Source organism: Cervus canadensis, chromosome 24 (genome assembly GCF_019320065.1).
Source record: "Cervus canadensis isolate Bull #8, Minnesota chromosome 24, ASM1932006v1, whole genome shotgun sequence".
NCBI classification, from domain to species: Eukaryota; Metazoa; Chordata; class Mammalia; order Artiodactyla; family Cervidae; genus Cervus; species Cervus canadensis.
Window position 1 is genome coordinate 38,826,308 of NC_057409.1, and position 21,017 is coordinate 38,847,324.

General features: G+C 42.1%; 1 protein-coding gene across 4 annotated transcripts in view; it reads left to right on the top strand.

Moving 5' to 3' along the window:
* KLF7 (Kruppel like factor 7) overlaps window positions 1-21,017 on the top strand; it is a 100,670-nt gene that overhangs the window by 65,779 nt on the left and 13,874 nt on the right. For all 4 annotated transcript variants that reach the window (XM_043446173.1, XM_043446175.1, XM_043446172.1 and 1 more), the window contains one exon: window positions 20,676-20,799. In XM_043446173.1, coding sequence (XP_043302108.1) covers window positions 20,676-20,799 — 124 coding nt within the window. The remainder of the gene's footprint in view (window positions 1-20,675; window positions 20,800-21,017) is intronic.

Here is a 21,017-nt window from a genome sequence, read left to right on the forward strand (position 1 = left end):
TGCTCTTTTAAAAATCGACTAAATATGACTATTGTATAATTATTTCTTTTGGGTCTTAGAAGATGTGCTGTCTCCCCTCCCCCCTTATGCTATGAGGGAAGTCTTTCCACCTCTACCCAATGCTTAACTTCCTTAAATTAACATTCATTACTGTAGCTGCTCACAGGCAACATCCCCTCCCTTCTTGCTGAAGGCTTCTGACCTGTAATAATTTGAGATTTTGCTGAGGCAGGGATTTAAATCACATGGGCTGCCAGGCTGGTAGGTGGGAGAGAGGCTTTTAGCCAGGAAATGGGTCCATCTGAGCAGGCACTAACTATAGTTCTCTACCCGTCCTCTCATGTACAGCAGTCTCGCCAAATTGTAACAATTGCTTCCTTATTGTCAAAGAGAAGGTTGATTGTTAGGGCTGAGAATAAATATTTTTAGTCAGAAAGTAGACCAGAATTTTACTGGGGAAACTGTATTGCACTGGTGCGGTCTGTCTCATTGCATTTCCTGTCATTCACTGTTGGGTTCACACCAGTGCCGTGAGGAAAGTACCATGAGGAATGTACCGTGAGGCATTTTGAGTTCTCAGGGAGAAAGGTGCTACCTGAGGTAAAAGGATTTTAAGTGGCATTATCTAATGGACACCTACTTCAGGCTTGCATTTTGTCAGGAGACGTGAATTATGCATTGGCCCTTTCAGCTGCATTCACATGCATAGAAAATAACATTGTCAGACGTGTCATCCCCAGATACAATGGACAATATGCTATTATAATTGTGTGGCATTGTCCTTGCTGTTTGGAGATAATACTGCTGACATTATTCCTCTCATACATGTGAATGTGGCTGTAGGGAAGACGTGACATCTGTGTCTTTCACACAGATTAGCTTATCCCTTGCCACTTGGAGAGATTGCGATTAGTGAGCTAGCCTCCTGGGGTCATGGTGAGTGCCATGTTTTGGATCACAGTTGTTATTGGACCTTAGTTTTTGGTTCAGTAGGGAATTAGTAAGATTTATCTTGATGACCTGAAGAGGCAATGGTTATTTAGTCAGCTCCCCAGAGCAGATGTGCTAAAGAAAGGGTAGGCTGAGACATTCCTACTCAGATTGGAAATGATGAAGGCAGGTGGGGACCAAGCCTGGGAATGGTTGCCTGCACTTGATTGCTTTATCCAAGGAAGTGAGCAGTAAGATATCACTTACACTGATCGTCGTAGCTCACCAAGTGCTTTCACTTACCTCATTTTATTTAACCCTCATTCACCTGTGAGGTGTTCTCATTCCCATTTTATAGATGAGGAAACTGTGGCTCTGAGAATGATTTTTCAAAGATTTCTGTGATGAAGCCTAGTGCGTACCCCATTCTATTTGTCCTTTGGAAATCAAGTTTTTTTGTGGGGCTAGAGGGAAGGGACTAAATTCAGACAGAATATAAATAAGTTTAGTTGTTCAGCAAAGTAAATGGCTTAATACTTAACCATCCTTGTCTCACACATATGCTTAGTAACTGACGAGTTATCTTGGATCCTATATGACAAGTTTAGAATAGTTAAGAAAACTGAATAATTGTCTTATCTAGTGAATTACCTATATCTACCAAATATAGATATTCGGTCTTGATTGAACTTAACGATCTTTGACCTTGGTTTTTGGGTTGGTTTTTTTTTTTTTCCTATTTTAAGAAATAAAGCTAGTTTTGAAGAACCCAACAAATGCAAGGCATTGATTCTCGAGATGATAGCTCAGTACTAATACACTTGCATATTTAAGAAAATTTGAGGAGAGAAGTAAATCATAAATAGGAACTTCTCTCCAATCCCTTAAAAGAATGCACTTTAGCAGTCCTCTTTCCTTACTAAACTGGAAAATCCAAGTGGAGGTGCCTTAGAGAAGAGGTGGGAGAAGCTATGGATAGATAGATCTTGGTGTGTAGGTTGCACGTTGCTGTCTTAGGCGTATCAGGGCTTTGCTTGGGGAGTTTGAACAAATAATTTTTGCTCTCATTTTATTTGTATGATCCTCGTAGAGTTAAAAATAATTGTTTATCTCTTTTTTTTTTTGGCCACACTTTTTGGAGGATGTTTATGGATGTGTAAAATATCTTAAGGAGAAAAACACATGGTCGATACAGGAATTAGAAATCCCCTAGTCAGCAGAGATCCCAACACAGGTGAGGATTCTGCTGCTGTGTGCAATGATCTTCCCTCTGTATTCAGAAGAGCACATGGTGGAGAAGAATAGCTGCTTTCTAGCATTCTGCCTTAAGGATCTACAGGAACCTCCGAGTGACAGGCACTTGCATTGTCTTCCGGAGATCTGAAGAATGAAATGGTTTCAACACTGAAAGACAAATTCCTGGAAGGTGGCGGGAACAACACACGCGACCCCGGAGGGAACAACACGCGTGACCCCGGAGGGCTCTGCTTTTAGCGGATTGTTTGGCTCTGCGTTTTCCTTTGTCTGATCCTGGATTCCTGAGCATCTTTATATTTTCAGATTTACTTCCCCCTTCTATTTATTCTACCTGCCAAAGAATTAAGCTAATAAATCATTAGAACTGGCAGGGCCCTCATCCTCACTTAATATGCATCTCTTGCTTACTTAGAATTTGCCGCTAAGCATTAGCATGCTTTCTAACTCATGTGTGTTTTTCCAGTCCCCCACAATCAGATCTTGAATTTTTTTTGTGATTTTCCTTGGTGTCCATCTTCTCCACGAAGAGTGGTAAATAAGCAGTGACAGGGACTGGAAATAATCCTTTCAACTGAGGAAAACCTTTCATGCCTCCTTCCCACTGCTGTCGTTGCCGAGTTAGGAGAGCCATAGGCACCAAGTTTGCAGGATCAATTACAACGAGCTCACTGTTAAACATTTTTTTTTTTTTAAATCTGTTGTGAGAAGAATAAAGCAATAATTAAAATTAACTGAACAGCTTTTGCTCTATTGAGGCGTTAAACCTTTGTGTAAACACAATCATATTGTGCAAACATGGGTCTTTTCACTTGGCTGATTTAGACAGTGAAACCACTGAAGTTTTGAGGTCTCTGGGTCAAGGGCCCGTTTTGACACGGTTTGAAAGGTCACCTGCTCATTTGTGTCTCCGCTGTGCTGCACACAGGACCGGGAGCGGGTCTGATTCCTTCCCCCACCCCGCGGCACAAAGAGGAGCCGGCTGGCATTTGGCAGATTGTGGGTCTGAGACCAGCACACAAAGCCGGAACGCTTCCCACGGGGCGTGGGGGTGTGTGTGTTGGGGGGGAGACAGTGGTGCCTGCCCGGCCCCTGGGGCCCAGGCAGTGAACTGGTTCGAGCGTGGAGAAAACAGTAGTTATAAAATATAAATGTGTTTATTATTACACTGGGCCCCATGCTATATAATTTTACACATACTCATATCAGTGATTTATGGCTGCAGCTCTGTATGGAGGCGAAGCTTGCTAATTCACCCAAATTGATAGGGAGGACTCTGAAGATGATCAAACTGGAAGAAGCAGTAACTGAGAAAAAATGGTCTCCTAAAACAACCAAAAAAAAAAAAACGTGGCTGCTATGTTAGAGGCATCCTTTGTTCATTTATTTTGATAAGCAGAGCTTCGCCTCAATTATTCACGCTGATGCTTGCTCTGAGAGGAGTGTCCCGCACGTGTCCTGGCAGCCTGGCTCAGTGCTGGGCGCTCTGGGAGATTAATGCCAAAACACTCAGCCCAGCTTTTCTTCAGCTTTTCTTGAGATGGTGTCGTGCTTTCATCTGTGAGAGGTGAAGACAGGTGTGGGGATGGCGGGTGTTGAGTGTGTTGGAGGAGAGGAGAAAAGAGGGGAGGTCCCAGCCCCAGTTTGGGGCACTCCTGTGCAAATCAAATCACCCTGAACCTTCCCAGGGTGGGTGGTGATTTTCCCATCGAAGGGATGAGAAACAGAAGCCTGGGAGAGCCCAGGGGTACCCAACTAGTGAGGGGCTGAGCTGACTTCTGAGTCAGAGTCTGACTCCGGAGCCCATTCTGCTGCAATATTCTGCAGGGTTTTCTAGGAAAGAAGCCAGGAAGGGGCACAGGAGCAAACCACCACCCCTCCCCCCCCCCCACTGCAGTCCATCCCATTTGCTCTGCATTCAGCCCATTTCCTGATCTTAGCAGCAATTATCATCATTTCCTACAGCTTTCCCAAGTGATTCTTGTCTTGGCAGAATCTTGAGTTACTTCTTCTGGGAGCTCTTCAGAAGGAAAGCACTTTGGAACAGCATGCGCTAGTTCCCAAGTACTCAGAGCATCCATGATTCATGCCTCCTGCAGAGGAAACTTCATGCAGACAGAATGCTGAGGCCCTGGGATGACTGGATGGGCCGTTTTTTCTTGGATGTATAATTACTAGACGGTGGTACCAAATGGCCCACCCACTCTATTCAGAGCAGAGCCTTGGGAAGCATCCCTGTACACAACCTTTTGTTTCCCCCTTATTCAGTCGTTTTCTATAGCTTGTTGGCACTACTTTCTAACTATGCTTTTTATTTGTTCAGCTCTCTGCCTCTCTGCTGCTAGGAGTAGAGCCATCCATGTTCCAGCCACCATCTTCTCTCTCCCAGATGGTTGTAGAACATCCAAGAGGGTCTCTCTCATCATCTCATTTCCCTCTGCAGCCCATTCTCCATTTTGTAGCCAGGGTGATATTTTAAAGATTCAAATCTGATTGTGCTCTATGCCTCTGCTTAGCAGCTCACCATGGCTGCCATTGTTTTCAGGATCCTGTCCAGATTCTTAAACGTGGTGTATGAGACCACTGTCTGATAGAAATATGTAATACAAACCACGGGTACTTTATTTAAAAAGTAATTAACTATACTAATTCATTTTAGCACTAGTCTTTAATTTCCACATGTCATCAATATTAACATTTATTAATGAACACTTTACATTTCTTTCCATAGTAAGTCTTTGATAGCCAGCATGTATATTACATTTAGAGCGATCTTTATTCAGATTGCTCACATTTCAGATGCTCAGGAGCCAGATGGGATAAGTGGCTTCCAAATTGGACCAAGCGGTCTGGCCGCTGCCTGATTCTCTCTCCCCATTGTGTCGCCCTCTGCCTGCTGGACTCACACTCCAGATACCTATCTTTGGCTTTCCAGGCTAGATGTGGGAGATGTGCCAGAAGATAAGCGTTTGGGGAACTAGCCCAACATGGAGCTTTCTTCAGTCTATCTTTGAACCTGCAGGGTCTTCAGAAAATCAGAGGTGTGGGTTAAGAATGAAGTCCTCCCTTGTCATTGGCCTTGGGGTTTTCCATTTTGGTTTATCTAGGGCTAAACTGATGCTTTTTTTGGGAAAGTGAAGGGAATGAAATGGAAAACCACTGGTACAGTTGACAGGTGGTATCAGCTTTGACTGCCTGTCCCACACAGAGGTCCTGCAGTGAGTAGTAGCGTCATATGAGCTGAAGATGAGGCCATGGCACCTAACAGGAGTGAGCGAGGGGTAGTTCACACCTCTGGCTTCTAGTTTCAATAGATAATATTCCTTCATTTATTCATTTAAAAATAGCTAGAACAGCTATTGTGTGGGTGCCTCTAAAGATTTGTGACATTCTTTCCAGTTGAAAGATTTATCAGAAAATATTTCCAAAAGGAATATGAACATTTATTTTTATTGTTGACATTTAAATAAGAGGCAGAGTGAGACAGAAGCTATCATGTGGACTCTGAAGGTGAGATTGCCTGGGTTTAAATCTGTGCCACTTTTAAGCTGGTGAACTTGGGCTTAATTTCTTAGACTCTCAGTTGCTCATCTATAAAATGGGGGAGGATAATGGCCTGTATCTCATAGGGCTGTTGAGAGGATTAAAGGAGAGAATAGCCCTTAGTGCCTCGAAGTGACAACACCTAATGAGTGCTCAGTAAATATTAGCCAATAGCCTGTTTCCCCAGGATTTTTAAACCATCATCATCAATTGAGGATTGATAGAATTGGGCCACAAGTCTTGGCTTAGGGTGATCATTCAAGATGTTTTCTCAGGGAAGATACATTTATTGTCTGTCTGTATATACAAACGTTTTGTGTTTTTTTCCTCTCTCACTTGGTTCTCTACTATATATATATACATGAGGAAGGGAAATAGAGACATCTCATCAGGGTTTGATTCTGCCATGCATGTATCCAGTAGAAAACGTTGAACATATTTCGGTGGATGAGATGTGAGACATGGTGAAATGTATACCATGTATTAGTGGTATATGGACTATGAGCTATTTTTCTATTAAAAAAGTTTTGCTCTTTGGTCCAAACACTTTGTCTTTCTAATCAATGACACAGTACCAGTTGAGAAGTGGGGGCTTCGGGTGATATCTCTGATCATTAAAAGAAAGACTAGCCTAGGAGGTGGTCTGCTTGTAATACTGTTAACACTGAACTCTAACCATCTTAGGTAGAAACTGGTGATTGCTGGCCTTTTACTTACCAGGATGGTATGTCTGGGCACTCAGCATTGGTATGAGCCACGTTGCATAAAGAAGGAAGTTTATTTGGGAATATTTTAATAATAACTTTGTTTCCATGGTGTTTCATAGTATACAAAGCACTCGCCCAGACGTCATCTGTCTCAGACTTCATAGTAATCCTGTGAGGCCAACACCAAAGAAATTAGCCCCATTTGACAGAGGAAGAAAGTGAGTGTGTGTAACTTTCTAAGATGAAATGGTAAGTAGGAAGAGTCTGGTTAGAACCCAGGTCTCCTGATCGCAAGTCGTGTATGTGTGTGTAAGTGTGTTATGTGTGTATTTTACACTAAACTGTACTTGCAAGCATGATACTCCATTTTCAGAAGTTCTGGCAACCTTTCTGAATTAAAAAAAGCAAGATTGAGCTGTAAAATAAGGTTTGTACTGTGGGTTTTCCTTTTGGGCATGTATCGTTTTCATTCATTGGTTTCTGTTACCCTTTGAATTAATAAGAACATAAATGAAGCTGTCTGTGACAGAGACCTAAGCTAACAGAGATTTAAAGAAGATGGAAGATTTTTTCCTTTTTCACATAAGAGTCCAGGCTCCCAGACAGGTGTTTTTGGAGAAGCAGTCAAAAGCCCAGATTCCTTCTGTCCTCTTGGTCCCCACCCCTGGGATTTCTGCCCTCGAGGAATAGCCGATATCCATGCAATTCAAGATGGCTATTCCCAGGCCTGCTATCCGGGCATCTAGTTTTCTTTTTTTTTTTTTTTGTTGGGGGCAGCCATCTAGTTTTCATGCAACTATTTGGAAAGTGGGAAGGGGAAAGGATGTCCCAACCTTTAAAGTACAACATGGGGTGGCACTTGTCACTTCCACTCACATCTCACCAGCCAGAACTTAGTTATACGTCGACATGCAACTGCAAAGAAATTGGGAAATGGAATCCTCATTCTAGGTGGCAAGGAGCCCAGCTAAAATCTGGGGAGTCTCTTATGATAAAAAAAGGGGAGAATGAATATAGAAGGACGACTGTCTATTGCCGTTCTGCCCTTAGTCTTAAGAATAGTCTCTTTTAAAGACATTTAAGCATGAAGCACTTGAGTTCAGGAATTCTAAATGTATAATAGGGTAAGAAAAAAAATCCTAGTGCATTTTAGTTTGTGGCACATTGCACAATCCAAATAACTGCAGGAAAACTAGGTTCCTGTGATATGCCAGAAGTTCTGAATGGAAATTTAATTTACATTTTGCATTTATGAGAATATTGCATTATTGGCGTAATATGAAGTGACTGGGAAATGAATAACTTTGAGATAGTAAGCCTGTAGGGTCAAATTAACCTCATCTTAATATTCTTGCACATTTTTCCTTTCCAAAGTATAAAGTCACATTGCATTGACATTTTCGTCCCAGGATGAAAATTTAGTAGGAGAATGAAAAGTATTTTGTAGCTATGGGTTTAGCACAGACAAAATTAAGACTGTTTGAGGTTAGGGGTATATAGGCTGACAGATTGTGTGGGGGTGTTTTTACATATGTGGGTGTCAAGATGTTTGTGCTGAATTGTTTGCAGATTTGAGGGGAGGTGGTTTTGTGTGTGTGTGTGTTAATATAGACTCCACGGGTGGCTTCAATCATTGTGTTTTCTTCCTAATTCCTACTACAGAGCAACAGAAAGAGAGTGTAGAAGGATCTAGGTTACAGAGTTTTGAAGGAAGGTTTGAATAAGGACTAGTCATAGGATGCATGTTTGTTCAGTCGAATTCAAGAGTGTGTGGAATGTCTCCAGTATTCTAAGTCTTGGAAATACTAAGGTGAATAAACCCAGTCTCTGCCCTTGAAGAGATCAGTCTGTGAAGCTGCAGCATGTAAACAAATCCCTCAAGTAGTAAAATAAGACTCTTCTAAAAGAAGTTACAGGAGCAGAGAGGAAGGGGTGCCCACCTCTATCAGAGCTGGCATAGAATCACTTCCCTGAGAAGCCTCCTGAGAGGGGGTGGTGGTGTGTCATCAAGGCCCCGAAGGGCGTGGTCCTTACCTCCGCTCCAGGCCATTCTTGCAATTCTTCACATCCTCATCCTTCACCTCAGCTGTGACAACCCTCTGTTCCTCGTCTCTGGCCTTTTGCACCTCCTGTTCCTGCTCCCTGAAATGCCCACTGCCCTTGTTCCTGACATCCTTCAAGTTTCAGTGAGACATCTCTTTTCTGGGAAGCCTTCCCCGGTGGTTCTGCAGAGTCTTGGGGCTGACCTTTTCCACACATCCACACGCTGATCAGACACATCGGACCTTGTGTCATTTGTGTGCACTTGTAGGGCTTCCCCACCTGGGAACTCTTCTGACACAGAGACCCTTGCTGCTTTAATCTCCAGAATTTTCATTGCTTGCTGCATATTAAAATCAAGAATTAATATTGGTTAGATCCATGTTGTCACACTGAAGAGGCCAATGGTATTTTTCACCATCAGTGAGTTAGACCAGAAGTCTTGCTATTTGACTTTGCCTGCTCACCTGCAAACAGAGATGAGGTGTGTTGGAAACAATGCATATTAGGGTTTGTTCATCTGGAAGACAGTATGTTACTGTTGATTTCTGACTGATCACTGACCCATTCATTATCAGGTGTCATACTGAGTGCATATCGTGTGCCTGAGCTGGTGCTGGACGGTGGGTGATGACAAAGAGGCAAGTGAGAAAGCATCCAGCCCTGTACCCAGACACACATTGGATACTCAGTTGAATTTATTGAGTTGGAGGTTGCTGCTTTAAAAGCAATTTCCAGGTAATGTGGGTAGGGAAAAGTAGGGCAAACGATCAAGGCATAAAAAGATAAATATCTACAGGAAATAGCAAAAAGTGGCCAGAGAATGAAAACTCAGACAAAGCTATAGGTTTCTGAGGGGGAGAAATGCTTGAGCTGGGGTGATGTGTAGAAGACAGACACTTCCTGAGTAGAAGGCATCCCAGTAAGCAGGATGGGCTGGGGAGGAGGGCTGCTTGGGGATGTTGGAGAGTGAGGGGTTTGTGGAAAGAGTAGTGGATAGATGAGGGTAGAAAAGGAAGTCAGATGGTTTTGTGGACATTTCTTCTTAAATCCAGGCAGTGATATTTGAAGAGCATCTTGTTTTGGTTATCAGTTGTCAAAATAAGAAACTAATATTTTCCTTTTGTGTTAGTCTTTTCTTAAACTTCATACCTGGATAAAGTGTATATTTGGGATGCCTTATCTAGTGGGAAAAGTCAGTCTCTGGACAAAAAAAAAAACAACTGGGGTTAATCTTGGAAGGGAGTTAAGTTATATAGACAAATTGATGTTTTAAATCTTGACTCAAAATCTCTAGGGAATTGGATTCATATCTATTCAACTTGAATGGTAACTGGTCCAGGGGAGGGCCCATATCTCCATCATCTGTATGTAAATGATCAAATTTGGGCTTTTTGAGGATTGATAAAGTTACCTTTTTGTTTATTGATTTAAGGCAAATTACCTTATCAAATATTGATTTGCTTAGACCACTTCTCTACCATCTCTACCGTCTACATTAGGGAATAACAATTAATGATTGCATTAGCTTAATCAGAACAAATTCAAGATGCTGACACTAGTCTTTAGATAATTACCAAAGTCGGATTTAACATGGTTTTTGGATTATCCACTTTTACGGGTTTTCTATACCACTGGTTCCTCTCTTTTCATGTATACCACCTGTGTAGCAGAAAATTAATTCTGTACTCTTAATAGTAAGTGTTTTGAGCTTATATTATCCAATTTTTCATTAGGAAAAAAAGAAAATTACAGTTTTTCTAAGACAGTATGACTGCCATGTGTCTGGGATCTGGTCAGATGTGTTGTAGCCTCCCCTCCCAACACATTGGTACTGGACCTCCATATCTCTAATTTTGCCATGACTCCCAGATACACAATCCTCCCCACTGTCCTCAGGCTCCCCCAGATCCTCCCCAATATCAGGCCAGGTCTACTCTCCTTCAAAACGCTGTGCTCCACAGTACTCTTTTTCTTACTACTTCCCTCCATGCAAGAAGAATAAATTCCTGCCGATTTTCACTTGAAGTTTTACACCTGAGTTCCCAGCCTCTGAAGCATACTGGATCGTTGGTGGGGAGGGGTCCTGTTCTATGTTGGTTTGCTTCTGAAGGGTACACTCTTGTATTAGAGATACTGTTACTCTTAACAGTGGCTTGGTGATACTTTTCATGTCAGTTAAGCTTGGAACATGTTGTTTATGGCTAAAGTTACACTGTTTTCCTTGTTATTTTTAAAATTAAATTTTTTTAAGTGATTAAAAAATGAATAGCCATGGTTGTAGTAATAGACTGTTTCTGCATGTATCCTTTGCAATCATGCTATCTTTATATTTGAATGCAAAAATTGAAGATTGGCCATGAGTTTGAAATTCATAGGTCTTAATCAAATTCCTACCTAAATATCACATTGAATTGTGGGAACTTGATTTACAGAGTAATATCTTTATTGCTAAATGGAAGAAATGTCCTATGAATTAGCTTCAAATAATTCACATGGTGTAGTTATAGTGACATAGAAAGAGACGAATGTTTTAACAACTTTTCAAATCTAATTTCTATCTAGCTTTTAACTTTGTTGTAACTTTGGTAATCACTAAAATGTACTTCAATTTCCAAATTGGTATTAAACTTTCTTTGAATTTATCCTTAAAAAGCTGACAAAACTATTTTTTAAAATTAATATTGGGCAATAACAACCAAATTAAACCAGTGAGAATCAAAGCAAAATAAGAAAAAAATACAGAAAACATTAACCACGTTGCCAGGAAATAGTTTAGATCCCCACGAGTAAAATATGAGAAACGACTTGTTTTAAAGCTTGAGCACATATAATTTAAGGTATGAGTGTTGAAGTCTAAATTTTTAAATGAGTTTATAATCGTATGAGAATTATTCTCTTAAGAGTTGCAGGGGTTTGTTTTTGTTTTGTTGGGGGAACGGAATTAATTGTACCTCACTGAAAATATTAGAATACTATACACATTTTGATGAAATTTTAAAAAATCAATTTGACTTTGAGAATATTATGATATCCCTAGCCTTAGGGGAAAGTGAAAGTGGCTCAGTCATGTCTGACTCTTTGTGACCCCGTGGACTATGCAGTCCATGGAATTCTCCAGGCCAAAATACTGGAGTGGGTAGTCTTTCCCTTCTCCAGGGGATCTTCCCAGCCCAGGGATCAAACCCAGGTCTCCCGCATTGCAGGCAGATTCTTTACCAGCTGGGCCCCAAGGGATGCCCAAGAATACTGGAGCGGGTACCCTATCCCTTCTCCAGCAGATCTTCCTGTCCCAGGAATTAAACCAAGGTCTCCTGCATTGCAGGCGGATTCTTGACCAACTGCGCTATGGGAAACACACTGCAGTATCTAAAAATACTTATATTGGAGTCGCAGGTTGGACACTTGGAAAAATTCTAATTGCTGAGGGCTGTACTTGCTCCAGCATCTGTGATGGTTGCCAGTTTCATGACCAATTCACTCTTCCTTCAGCATTTCAAACAGATTCACCAAGAATCTAACAGTTCACCTCCAAAAGGAATGTTTTGGAAAAAGTGTGTTAGTTGCTCATTTGTGTCTGACCCTTTGTGACCCCACGGACTGTAGCCCACCAGGCTCCTCTGTCCGTGGAATTCTTCAGGCAAGAATATTTGGAGTGGGTCGCCATTCACTTTCCCAGGGGATCTTCTCCACCCAGAGACTGAACCCGAGTCTCTTATGTCTCCTGCATCGGCAGGTGATCCTTTACACCAGCACCACCTGGGAAGAAGTTAACATTTATTAAAATGGAATCTGTCCCCAAAGATTTGTTTCATCCTGTGTATTTCCTGGCTGTGTTGCACAAAGCTTGGTGGGTCTGAGGAGTGGTTCGGTGTGATGCTTGGGCTCTAGCGTAGGTCTCGTGGAGGAGCCCTTGTGCCCCTGCCTTGCACAGAGGTGACAGTAGTCTCTGTCCCATGGTCTTCCCTGGCCTCCTGCACATCTGTGAATTCCCTTTTGATATCGCCATCATCATCATAACCTTTTATCCATCTGGGACTTGGTAATTGACCAATCACTTCTATGTACTGGATTCCACTGAATCGTCATAATGACAAGGGAAGCAGGACAGATCTTGTAAAATATCTTTTCCACACAGTTAAGGACAGTAAGTCAGGATGAAGAAGTTAACTGACTCTACAGGCCATATTGCTGATATGTAGCAAAGCCAGAATTAGAAGAATCTGTTTTTGGATGCCTAGTCCATTTTTCTCCACCAAACCAGTGATTCAGGTTTCACTGGGACATCAAGGGATGCCTACCCTGATGGTCCTAGAGAGTCTTAGGGATGGTCTCCTCTGCACATCCACACACAGACGTTTATCAGACACATTGGGTTTGTATTATTTGTGTGTACACGTGGGGTTTCCCAACCCGGGACCTCCTTTAATGCTGAGACTTTTTCACTTTAATCTCCAACACTGTCATTGTTTGGTGCATCTTATTAATAGAATCAACAATTAAGGTTGGTTGCATCCAGATTGTCACACCGAAGAGGTTGATGGTATTTTCACCATCAGTGAGTTAGATCAGAAGTTTCATTATTTAACTTGACCTGCTCACACTTGAACAGAGATGAAGTGTTTTGGAGATGATGCATGTTAGGGTTTCTGAATCTGGAAAGCAGGGTAGTAACGTAGCTTTGGGGCTGGGCATTGGGAAGAGTTTAGAAAGGATGAGCCCTTACACTTGAATTAATGGTGGGAATTCCACATGGAAGATATATTTTAACCTGTACTGTCCAAAATAGGAATATATGTAAGCTATATATGTGATTTAAATTTTTCTAGTAATCACATTTTTAAGAAGTAAATAGAAATACTGGTAATAATTTTAATAATATACATTATCTAACCAAAACAAAAGTGTAAAATATTCTTTACATTGCTTCAGTTTTTAAATTTTAATTAAAATTAAGTTAAATTAAAAGTTCAGTTCTTTAGTTGCATTAGGCTCACTTTAAGTGCTCACAGCCATATGTGATTCGTAACTACTGCACTGGATACCACAGTTGTCAAGAGTTGTGGGATTAAGTCAAAAGCCTTTCTCACCCTCTCCGCATTCTGAAATAGGAGCTATACCTACTTAAGGACATAAAGTTTAAATTCTAGATTATAGATTTTTTTGTTTGTTTGTTTGAGGCTTGCAAGGAGCCTTTATTTATCTAGCGCAAAGTATACACTATCACAGTCTTCTCTGTTACTTTTACTAAAATAGTTCAAATCAATGTTTTTACCACACTATCAAAAAAGTTCTATTTCTTTTTCTCTCCCCAAATCAAAGTGGTTCAATAGAAGGTAGAAACGGGCACAGGAGTCCAGGGCTACCGGCACTGCCCGGAGCCGGGGAGGGGTCGGCCCGGGGTAGATTATAGATTTTTAAACAACTGTTTTAAGGTGGTGATCCAGGCAATGAAGGGGCTTCCCAGGTGGCACTAGAGGTAAAGAAGCCACCTGCCAATGCAGGAGACATGAGTTGCAGGTTCGATCCCTGGGTTGGGAAGATCCCCTGGAGGAGGGCATGGCAACCCACTCCAGTATTCTTGTCTGGAGAATCCCATGGACAGAGGAGCCTGATGGGCTTCAGTCCAAGAGGTTGCAAAAAGTCAGACACAACAGAAGCAGCTAAGGACACATGCACGCCAAGTGATGAGGAGTTAACATAGCCTAGGGCAGTTTTTATTTTACTAGTTGTTTCAAAAATTTAAAAAATAGAGTAAATGTTTGCATGCTCTGTAAAGTGACTAGTGCTTTTTGTAAATTCAGTAACTCGGGTCATAGCATCTATTTGGCCTTTTGGATGAGCAAGTGATTAATGAATGAAAAGAATCAACATATAGCATAAATAAAAGAGTATGTGTCTTATTTTATGTAGTCATTATAAATGCTTTTCAAATTATGGAAAATAAAGTCCTTGTCTCATTTTTCCATCAGTCACCTAAAGAAAGTATTTAAGATTCATTTGGAATCTAAGAGGATCTCTGAGACAATTTTCCAAAGCAGAGTTAAGAACTTGCAGTATTTTCTTGTAGCAGATACCGCCTGATAAGGAATTGCCAAGCTATGGAGTGATGTTTACTAGTTACTCTTTTTCCAATGTTAAGAAAGCATAGTGACATTTTCTCTCTCAATGTCTTTATTCCCCAGGTAGCTTAAATTCTCTAGTGCTGCTGAGTGTAATGTGAAAGCAATTGATAGGTCTTTGCTGGTTCCCTCTAGATGTACTTAGTAGCAATATAAACCCATTACAGAGTATTCTTCCTGCTTTCCATTTTGCTTTTCTATTTCCTGATCCGCAGAATTACAAATTCCTAATCCAAGTCCTAAGGGGACTAGGACCCTAACATGCCCAGACAACAGAAATCTAGTAGCTACATTTTTTTAAAAAAGAAAAGTAAATAAATGAAATTGGTTTTAACTGAAACCCGGGTACGTCAAGGTCCTAGTGTCCTCAGGAATTGGATTAGGAACTTGAAATTTTTCAGATCAGGAAATGAATGCAGAAAATTTGCATTAGCAATGTTTATTTTCAAGAGACTTTTAATGCAAGATTCTGACACCTGTTCATACTTCATGCTACAGTCTTTGTCTTAAAGGCAAATGTATAGTGCAATACATTTGACATATCACTTAGGCTCTCCCAAACTCGTCTTCAGTGAGAACCTTTACAAATGAATTCTGTAAAATGACGCATGTGGTTTCCCAGAGGAGATGTTGCTCAGGAGACCGATCCCAGGCGTGTGTTGAAGGTTACAGGAAGATTTTCAGGATACTCCTTTTTTTTAGGCTCAGGTGGATAGGGAAGAAGTGGGGAGTGATCTATGATGGTGAAGGAATACTTAATCCATTGTAGGGTTTCACACTGTGGTCCCTGACACAGAGGTATGGCTGGGTTTAAACAAGCCAGCAATCATTTTCTGCTCTTAAGTCAGGTCAGATCATAGAGACTGAGATCGCTTCGACTGTCCTGCTCCTCTGTGTGGTCTTGGGTCTTCGTTGCAAATCTGAAAGGATGCTTCATTCATGCAGTGTGTTCTGCCGGGTTGAGCCAGGCCCCGCTTTGGTACGGTTGGTATCACAACGAACCAAAGAGATGCCTGCGTGAAGCTTATACTCTCCTAGGGGAAGCAGACAGTACTGCACACAAACAATATGCAATCTCATTTCAAAGCGATTCAGTTCAGTCCAGTCGCTCAGTCGTGTCCAACTCTTTGCAGCCCCAGGGACCACAGCACACGAAGCCTCCCTGTCTATCGCCAACTCCTGGAGTTTACTCAAACTCATGTCCATTGAGTCGGTGATGCCATCCAACCTCTGTCATCCCCTTCTCCTCCCGCCTTCAATCCTTCCCAGCATCAGGGTCTTTTCAGATGAGTCAGTTCTTTGCATCAGGTGGCCAAAGTATTGGAGTTTCACCTTCAGCATCAGTCCTTCCAGTGAATATTCAGGACTGATTTCCTTTAGGATGGACTGGTTGGATCTCCTTGCTGTCCAAGGGACTCTCAAGAGTCTTCTCCCACACCACAATTCAAAAGCATCAATTCTTCAGCACTCAGTTTTCTTTACAGTCCAACTCTCACATCCATGCATGACCACTGGAAAAACCATAGCTTTGACTCGACAGACCTTTGTTGGCAGAGTAATGTCTCTGCTTTTTAATATGCTGTCTAGGTTGGTCATAACTTTTCTTCCAAGGAGCAAGCGTCTTTTAATTTCATGGCTGCAGTCACCATGTGCAGTGATTTTGGAGCCCTCCAAAATAAAGTCTGTTGCAACTGAGTGGTCCCAGCAGAAGACAGAATCTGCTGCTGCTCAACAGAGAATGCCCCAGGGTAGATCTCTCTGAAGTGGAGACAGTTGAGCATTGACCTGACGGCAGTGAGGGGGCAGGAGCATTCCGGGCAGAGCAGGGAGCAAGTGCCAAAGCCCCGAGGTGGGAGCAGCAGGTAGGCCTGAGTAATCGAGTTGGCCAGGGCGGATCATGGGCATTCTATACAACAGGACCTTACAAGCTTTTGACTTCTATCCCAAGAGCAGTAGGAAACCACTGGAACATTTACATTTTAATTTCTTCTTAACCTTTTTTGGGTCATGAACTTCCTTAGCAGTCTGGTGAAGCCTGTGGAACCCTCTGCAGAATAAATGTTTTTCAATGCATAAAGTAAAATCCCAGAGGGTGTTAAAGAAAATAATTATATGGAAATAGAAAGATTAAAAGTCTCCTGTAAGGGACATGCATGCTCCAGTTTATATTTTCAAAGGGTTCTTCTGGCTGCTGCAGGGAGAATAGACTGTAGGGACCAAGGCTGGAAGTACAGACACCAGTGAGCGTGGAGCTAAGATCTTCTCATTTACCCTGTAGGGCCGTGGCCTCACAGTTGTGCAACACTGTCATTTTGAATGCAGGAAGAAAATTTGATAACTTCTGTTTATATTTGTGTGTGGGGCAAGGGGGTTAGGTGCTCAGTCGTGTCCAGCTCCTTGTGACCCCATGGACTGTAACCTACCATGTTCCTCCATCCACGAATTCTCCAGGTGTTTCTAGAGTAGGTTGCCATTTCCTTCTCCAGGGAATCTTCCCAATCCAGGGATCGAACCTGCGTCTCCTTCATTACAGGCAGATTCTTTACTGCTGTGCCACCAGGGAAGCCCCTGTTTATATTTAAATGACCCTAATTCTTTTACATTTCTATATTGCGTGTATTTTTATAACGTGAGTTGGTGATGGACAGGGAAGCCTGGCGTGCTGCAGTTCATGGGGTCGCAAAGAGTCGGACACAACTGAGTGACTGAACTGAACTGACTGTGTTAGGACATTAGTACATTTATATAATTTGTGGATTAATCTACATGTATTGGAGGTGCATGTTCAGAAGGCAGTGGTGACAGTATTTTTTGATCAACCAAATGTGATGATCATGATGTAGGGAGAGTTACTCTGTAAAAAACTGAATAAAAGGCCATTCTGCTTTGGACCACATTGCATTTCAGAGGCCATTTTGTGGGAAAGCATGAATTCATGCCCTGCAGCATTAGTAAGCTTTAAATGTGAAATTGTATTCCCCATTCTATTTTTCCTGTCCCTCTGATTTCTGAACTCCCCCTGTTTCAGGCAATACTCCTTCATTTGGTTGAGTTCTTTCCTGGTTATTTTAAATTTTTTATGACCATCTGCAGAAATGGCAACTTGTGGGTTAATTAATCAGACATTGGAAAAAATAGCTTGACGAATCACTATAGCATAACTTGGCTAAACTGGCAGGGCAGAGGGGCTTGTCCTCAGTGTTGTTCTGTGTAGCACCTGCTGAAGCAGGAGACAGTGTTAGGTGACACAATTCAGAGCCAAGTCCAACTGCGTGTAATTTCTGTCTTTGCAGCTGCAACAGGGACACAGCCACTGGAAGGATGCTGTAAAATAGCTACTGGGGAGAGGGCGCTTGGTTTGTGCCAGGAATTAACAGAGCATCCACATTATTTTCTGGGAAATAACTAAATCCTTGACATTATTTGTCAGCATAAAACAGAACGAAACTAGTTTTAAAAAATTCAGCAAGGGAAAAAGCAAACACTTAGAAATTAAAAAAAAAAAAACAAACCCAAAGACATCCACTTTAATCTCCATTTTGTCCCTGTCCTTCCTGTGTCCTTCAGAGTGTGGTTGCCTATGATGGACGGGCCTGTTCGATTGTGGGATTGATTTTGGGGACTGGATGTCTCTGCTTGTTGCTGCAGAATGTCGTGGCATCTCCAGAGGCCTCGTTGTTGCTTTTGAGGTGTGTTAGGTCCCCAAGGTTCCAGGACCCTCCAATGTTACTTGTACGTGAAGGCCTTTGGGAGTAAGGGGCACTTGGAATTCTGAAGTCTTTGGTGCTTCAGTCTCCTTTTCTTGTTGTTGTGTTTGCCAGATTGCCCAGCAGTCACAGAGGCTCGCGGGTGATCAATAGCATTAGGTAAATGATGCCACCAGGCCTCTCTGGTACTCCTCTCTCCAACTGGGGTCTCTTAGTTCCCCTTTAAGATCCCACTCATTCAGAGCAGATCTAAAGGACATGGTCTTTCTGGTCCATTCTCCATCAGTATACTGAGGTAACACTTCAGACTTAAAAAGACTCTCCCATTTTTCAATATTTAGGTTGCCCAGAGTGATTCCAGGCTCAGCAGCTGGAGCCTGAGTCCTGGAAGTTTGTATTGACCACCACTTAGACCTGTCTCTTCAGCCGCCTCTGAGAATACAGGCGAATGGGGAGGGATGGGCATTCAGATTAACTAACCATTTGCCTTGCGCCAGGCTCCAGAAATGCCTGATACACAACGCCTTACATCAGCCTCACCATAGACACAGGAATCTCACCCCCATTTGACAGACGGGGACCCTGAGGCCTGGCGTCTGTAACGAACAGAATAAGATCCCAGCTGTGCTAACTCCGAAGCTGACCTGACCCCATCACGCTTCACCTTCTCTCTCTAAAATTGTGGCTGTAAGGATCCAGAAGGTGAACTTTTAACACCGCTTAGTGATTTTTTTTTTTTTTTTCTGGTTTCCAAAACTGAATGGGTTTCCTCCTGTGCCTCTGGCCCTCCTTCATGTCCTCTTGGTTCAGTTGAAAAGAGATACCTGTAATTCTCATTCCTCTTCTCCATGGGTCTTACAGAGCAGCAGCTCACTAGGGCACCGATTTAATGAAATAAAATTTTCAATCCTGTTTGGTTCCATTCTAGGTGATACAAATAAAGAATTGTGAACACTTTGTAGTTAGATTTAAAGGGAAGGAGAAAGGTGGAAAGAAGAAAGTGGGTCAAGTATAGTATCTGGGCAAGGTCTCCTAACTGCTGCCTAGTGAAGGTTGAGCTATTAAAAATGGAGAAATAGTGGGGCTGCCGTACAACTTTGGCACTTGTGTATCTGGAGATTTTGGGTTTGGCAGTTTATACCATTTACCAGTTAGGTTAATCATATCTATGCCAGGCATTGTTCTGATAAATATATAGTGCATGGGCACATTAATTTATCCTCTCCCTTTGAGGTACATACTACTATTATCTGTAAAAGAAGACAGAGGCACAGAGAGGTTTATCATCTTGCCCAAGGATAGATAGTTAAGGGCTGAACCAAAAGTTGAGCCTAGGAAAGTTGGCTTCAGAGAACTGTTGACCTCTATGCTAACCGGCTTGTCAGTGACAGGGTTCGGTAACTCATGATTTCCAAGATCATTTTTCTTCTTATTAGAACCAGCCCACCATACAGTTGGAAGGGTAAATATTTGTCATGTTTGGCGACAGACGTTGATGGGTTAAAAAAAAAAAAGGTCTTAGGAAAAGTCATGTACTTTCTCTCCCATATTCCTCCATCTGTATTTACTGAGCAAAAAGGTCACTTGAGCACAGAGCTGGATTTCATGCTTCTAAGCAGCTTCAACGTGGCTGAAACCTTGCTCTACAAATTGACTTTAAAAATATTTTGTAATAGTGTGTATCGGTCTCAAATATGAATGCGCTGGAGTCGTTAAGTGATGATCTTCTTAAATGGGACTTTTGTGACTATATTTTACATAAATACCAGGAATCGTTAAGTGATTTTTTTGTTTTTGTTTTACGCTCAAATTGTAGCCTTTCCTCATCACTGTCCATCCACTCACATTTACTGGAAGGAACTGAGGTTCTGGGAGCCCTGAGCTCTTTGCCTTGTCAGTCAGCTGCCTGGCTACACTTTGTGGTAGAAGGGAAGAGAGGGGAGAAGCCTAAAAAGGCTGAAATGGTAAATTACTCTAGGTTCTGGAGAAAAATAGAATTAGAAGCATTTGTGGTTCTGATGAAAACAGCACATTTCCTTTCTGCTTGGAGTGTGGGGGGTCAGAGTGCTCCAGAGGATAGAAAATAAATAAAAATTGATCCCTCTCCAGTCAAAGGAAATGCTTTGACTCTGGGAACTGAAATGACAGCTCTAGATTTGAAGATCTTGTGAAACCACTTTTGAAGGTTAAAAAAAAATAACAACAACAAAAGCACTAAGAGGCTTTAAAAAAAAAAATCTGACACACTATGTTAGGAAATTTAGCCTTTCAGGAATGATTTTATAGCCCTTTTCCAAGACTGAAGAGTAGGTAACAGACCCAGATCATTTTGTTCCTGTCACTGACCATGGTCATTCCATCTCTCCTTGCAGGTGAGAAGCCTTATAAGTGCTCATGGGAAGGGTGTGAGTGGCGTTTTGCACGAAGCGATGAGCTTACAAGGCACTACAGGAAACACACAGGTGCAAAGCCCTTTAAATGCAACCACTGCGACAGGTAAAGAAACTCAGCAGCTGGCGGGAGGGGAAGGGGAGATGGTGAAGTGGGTGGGACGGTGGGGTGGTCGTGTGCTCCTGGCTTCCTCACAAGCCTCTCTCGAAGAGACTCGGGCCTGGGGGTGCCTCTTACTTCTCCATGGAGAAAACCAGTGAGATAAGGGTGCCTCCTTGCATACAGTCAAGAGATGATACGGACTCTCGGGTCAGTTACATGAG